The 4,125-nt window shown below is 41.7% G+C and overlaps 1 protein-coding gene across 1 annotated transcript; it reads right to left on the bottom strand.

Annotated features, from left to right (window-relative positions):
- Window positions 1-1,582: 1,582 nt before the first annotated feature.
- LOC133907787 (putative glycine-rich cell wall structural protein 1) lies at window positions 1,583-2,277 on the bottom strand. The gene has a single exon (XM_062349882.1). It carries the CDS (start codon window positions 2,255-2,257, stop codon window positions 1,682-1,684), a length of 576 nt encoding a protein of 191 aa, XP_062205866.1. The 5' UTR covers window positions 2,258-2,277; the 3' UTR covers window positions 1,583-1,681.
- Between the last annotated feature and the right edge of the window lie 1,848 nt (window positions 2,278-4,125).

The following is a 4,125-nucleotide window of genomic DNA, read 5'->3' as shown; positions in this document are numbered from 1 at the left end:
AACAATAGATAAACACAGAAAGTAAAGTGCCTCTATGCTCAACCCCGACGTACGCTCTCAACCCACAAATCCGATGTTCTGCCAATTGTAGTTGCGCTGCTTCACTTTTTATAACTTCCGGAAAACGCTGTATCACCGTCTAGGTCATTACAACAGACATCTATGTAACTCCTTGGCCGCGGCGGGCCTTACGGGTGCGGCGGCGAAGCGGTTGCACAGGTGTGGCGCAGCGGCATGGGCGACGACGACCGATGGCAGCAGACCAGTGGAAAGGAGACTCCCTTCCTCCTCAAGCGAATGGGAGGGACAGCGAGGGTGGGGGCATGTTGGCATGGATGCGGGGAGAGAGAGACAAGTCATGGAGAGAGATGAGAAAAAACGGTTCGCTGGAAGATTATAATAGCACTGGTGTGTAAATACCACTTTATCTTGATGGGCATTTTGGTCTTTTTACAAAGCAATAGCTGTGGGAAGCTGCTCCCCACTGGATTGTTGTATTGTGACAATCCAGGAAGCGGATTGTGGAATCCGGACCCTAAATGCTGCTTATTTATTTTCACTTGAACTTATAAAAACTTCTTTTCACAATCCGTAGTAGAAACAAACATGCCCTAAAAAATGTGATCAATAGTTGCTTCACGCTTACACGCTCGCATGCAGTCTCTAAAGTGTGTAGTCACTATCCAGGGATCGTAGGGTTACAAGCAGCGGGCATTTGCTCCGGTTTAAGTTACAATAATGGAGTCATATTGTGAACATTTTTATGTTTCAAACAATAAGTTATCTAGTACTTTATGTGGGTATAAAACTTATAAGTATTCAAACAAGCACTTAGATTAATTAATAAAAATTCAAACGTAGAGCCCCGCAAAAAAACATACGTAGAGGACAGATGGCACAAGAGTATACATAAGGGAGACTGATGGAAAGAAACACGTACGTAGCACGCAAGAAGGTGGCGCAAGCAAAGTGTGGATGGAGCTTTCAGTCCACAATCAATAATGTAGGATGCTAACTGACGGTTGGAACTCGGAACATGTCTCAAATGCAACAACTGTTGAGGCATGCATGCATGGGCATGTATGGATGGCACCAAGCATGTTGCTGACTTGGTTTCCGAAAAGTGAGGACCGAACATTTGAGAAACCTAGTTGGAGGTCAGGGGTGTGGGTGTGTTCCTGGCGGAAACGACCAAGGATTCCACTAAATAAAGTGCGGTGATCATTGTCTTTCTCAGAACTCCTGGTAGGTGGATAGCGAATGTGTGCCTTCCTTGGATTGGATCTAATGTTTGTACCTAGAGAGGTGAATTGCGCAGCACATCTAAGTGCAAACCAAGGGTCGACGAAGAGAGTTAGAAGTGTGTGGTTAAATAGAACACATGGATTTTCTACTTTAAGTAAATAATATAGATTTATAAGAAACATCCAAACATAGTGCGCAAATGACAAAGAACTAAAGAAGTATATATTATTTCATTGATAAGCTGACACGGTTACAATGTCTCCCTGTAATTTGCAACTTATACTTCAACTACTACATTTACTAAGTTCAGCGGAACCCTTTATTAATTTGTTTATAACAAAAGCACAATATCCCGTACAAAAGAAACTAAACAGATTCTTACTACCTCAAACAACAAAAGTTGGGCTCCACCTTTAGATTGTCTAGGAAGGACAAACTAGGGTTTGGCATCACCATACCCAGATCCACCTCCATTACCACCGCCAGTCCCACCATTCTCACCACCACCATTTCCACCACCATTGCCATTAGCATTTGCACTTCCAGAACTTCCATCCCAGTCGTTATTGGCGGAGCTAGAGCCAGATCCAGTGCCACTACCAGCCCCATGACCACTAGATCCCCAGTAACCTCCAGCTTGTCCTCCACCACCCCCACCACTAGTACCACCAGCGCTAGAAGATCCACCATAACCAGAATACGGTCCTTGACTATATTGACTAGAACCTGAACCTGATCCGGATCCTGAACCTGATCCGGACCCGCCGTATTGGCTACTGCCACCCCCTCCACCACCCCCTCCAGCAGTTGCATGGGCACCATTTGCGCTGCTGTCACCGGATCCGGTGCCAGTACCAGACCCTGAGCCCCCACCATTCACATACCCACCGCCCCCTCCCTCTCCTGTGCCCGTTCCATCAGCACTGGAGTATCTAGCCACCCTCACAGCATTGGCTAGTCCAATGCTAATGAGGACAATGAACCCAAGTGCTACCAGCTTAGTGCCTGCCATTGTGAGCTACTGCTAGAGAGTCTAAGTTGAGATGAGCTCCGAGTGAAAGGCCGCATGAGTATTTATAGTGTTTGAGGCCATGCAGTGCTTCTTTATCTTAATAGCATGCACGTTAGTGGTGTTTCATGTGGAGATCAAGTGGAGGCTTTAAAAAGCCAGTGAAACTAATGGAGCTTGTTGACTTGGAATAATGCAAGTACCGAAGTGGTTACAACTTGTCTTAGTTAAATTTTTTTTTTTTTTACGAGCAGATCACAGGAGCTTTGTTCGTGTAAGTCAGGATTACAATCACGAGTTGCCACCTCCCTTAAGCCAGCAGGGGATGGAATCCTTCTAGGTACACACCAGATTATCATGGGAAGGCATTCTCGCACAACACTGTGCTGCGGAGTTTGTCTCTTTTTACAACTGAAATAGTAAAACTAGTAAACATTTCGTCTAGCTCCTTGATCTCATGCTATAAGCTATAGATTGTGAAAAACAACTTATAAATTTTAGATTGTAAGAAGCTAGATTGTATAATCTGTAGAAGGTTGTGAAACCCGAATTGCTAAATTATTACAATCTAAGGGCTGAATTGTTAGATTATGATGAGAGAGTATTTGTTTCAACTTACAGATTATGAACCACAATCTACAATCTCTAGTTGAAACAAAAAGAATCTAAACCTAGCAGCTGCTTCCTCAAACAAAAGGACTGGGCCGGGTCCTACTTGCTTCCTCCGGTTTAAGTAGATGCTCAGTTTATAATTATTCATTGTTTCAGAAAAAAAAAAGGGGGTGATGTGAATGATTTGAGATCTTTGAATTGCTTTGTCTTCTATGTGTAAGAATGGTCCAATTCCGTAAAAATCAGAATATGTGCCGTTAAACTTTTTAAACTTTGAGCACTATGTTTTAGACTATCAAGATTGGCATAAAGATACACGACTAAATTTGTATTTGAAAATAGTTTAATTAAAATAGAGTTTTATTAGTACATATTGATATAAGTAATAAAAGTAGTGATCAACATCAAATTCTGAAGACGACAAAATTTCAAAAACATCAAACAGAAAAGAATGCAGTGTGTAGGAAAGTATCCCTACACGACTAAATTTAAGGGATGCACCAAATTTATGGTGTGAAAAGCACCTATCTTATCCGAGTCTCGTAGTATTTTGCGAGTTGGAGTGGTACTAAATTTGCAAGCTTCAACACGTATCATGCATTAGTTACTTCAAACATCTTTGCAACTTTGTAGGACTACGCTCCTTTGGAACATGATTTTTTTCCAGATTTTTATGAGAATGTAAACCGTTTCATTCAAAACACTTACATAACTCATATGTGCCAAAATTGGCACTCAAATATATGCCGGTTGGACCTTCGGCTAATGACTTTGCATCGCTTACATATTTATTTGGGCTAATTTCACTGTCAATGACTAAGATCCTGTTTGTTTCCTACTTCTGATTCTGCTTCTATTATTGGCAGAAGTAGAAGGCAGAACAAATGGGGTTATGAAGAAGTGGCTTCTAGATAAGCCAGAAGTCTGTTTCTGAGAAAAATAAACTAAAGCTGAGAAGCTTTTCTGAGAAGCTATATGCTGAGAAGCTAAAAAATTATTGTAGAAATCAACAGTTTATTTTCAAAAGCAGCTTTTCAAACAAATCAAAAGCACAGCTTTTCAGAAAATCTCAAAAGCAGAAGCTCAAATAAACAGACCCTAAGACTGGACCCCAGGTGTCATAGATAGAACAAAGACGTATCTAGGTATTTTAAATTTTTCGGTGGCATATAAGAAAATGCACCTATTTATTTGAGTAAACCCTCCAGCACCGTAAAACGTGAGCAACTGTGTTGACACAGTCCTTACCCGGTGATTAC

This window comes from Phragmites australis, chromosome 24 (genome assembly GCF_958298935.1).
Source record: "Phragmites australis chromosome 24, lpPhrAust1.1, whole genome shotgun sequence".
Classification (NCBI taxonomy): Eukaryota; Viridiplantae; Streptophyta; class Magnoliopsida; order Poales; family Poaceae; genus Phragmites; species Phragmites australis.
This window is presented reverse-complemented; position numbering and strand designations above follow the sequence as displayed.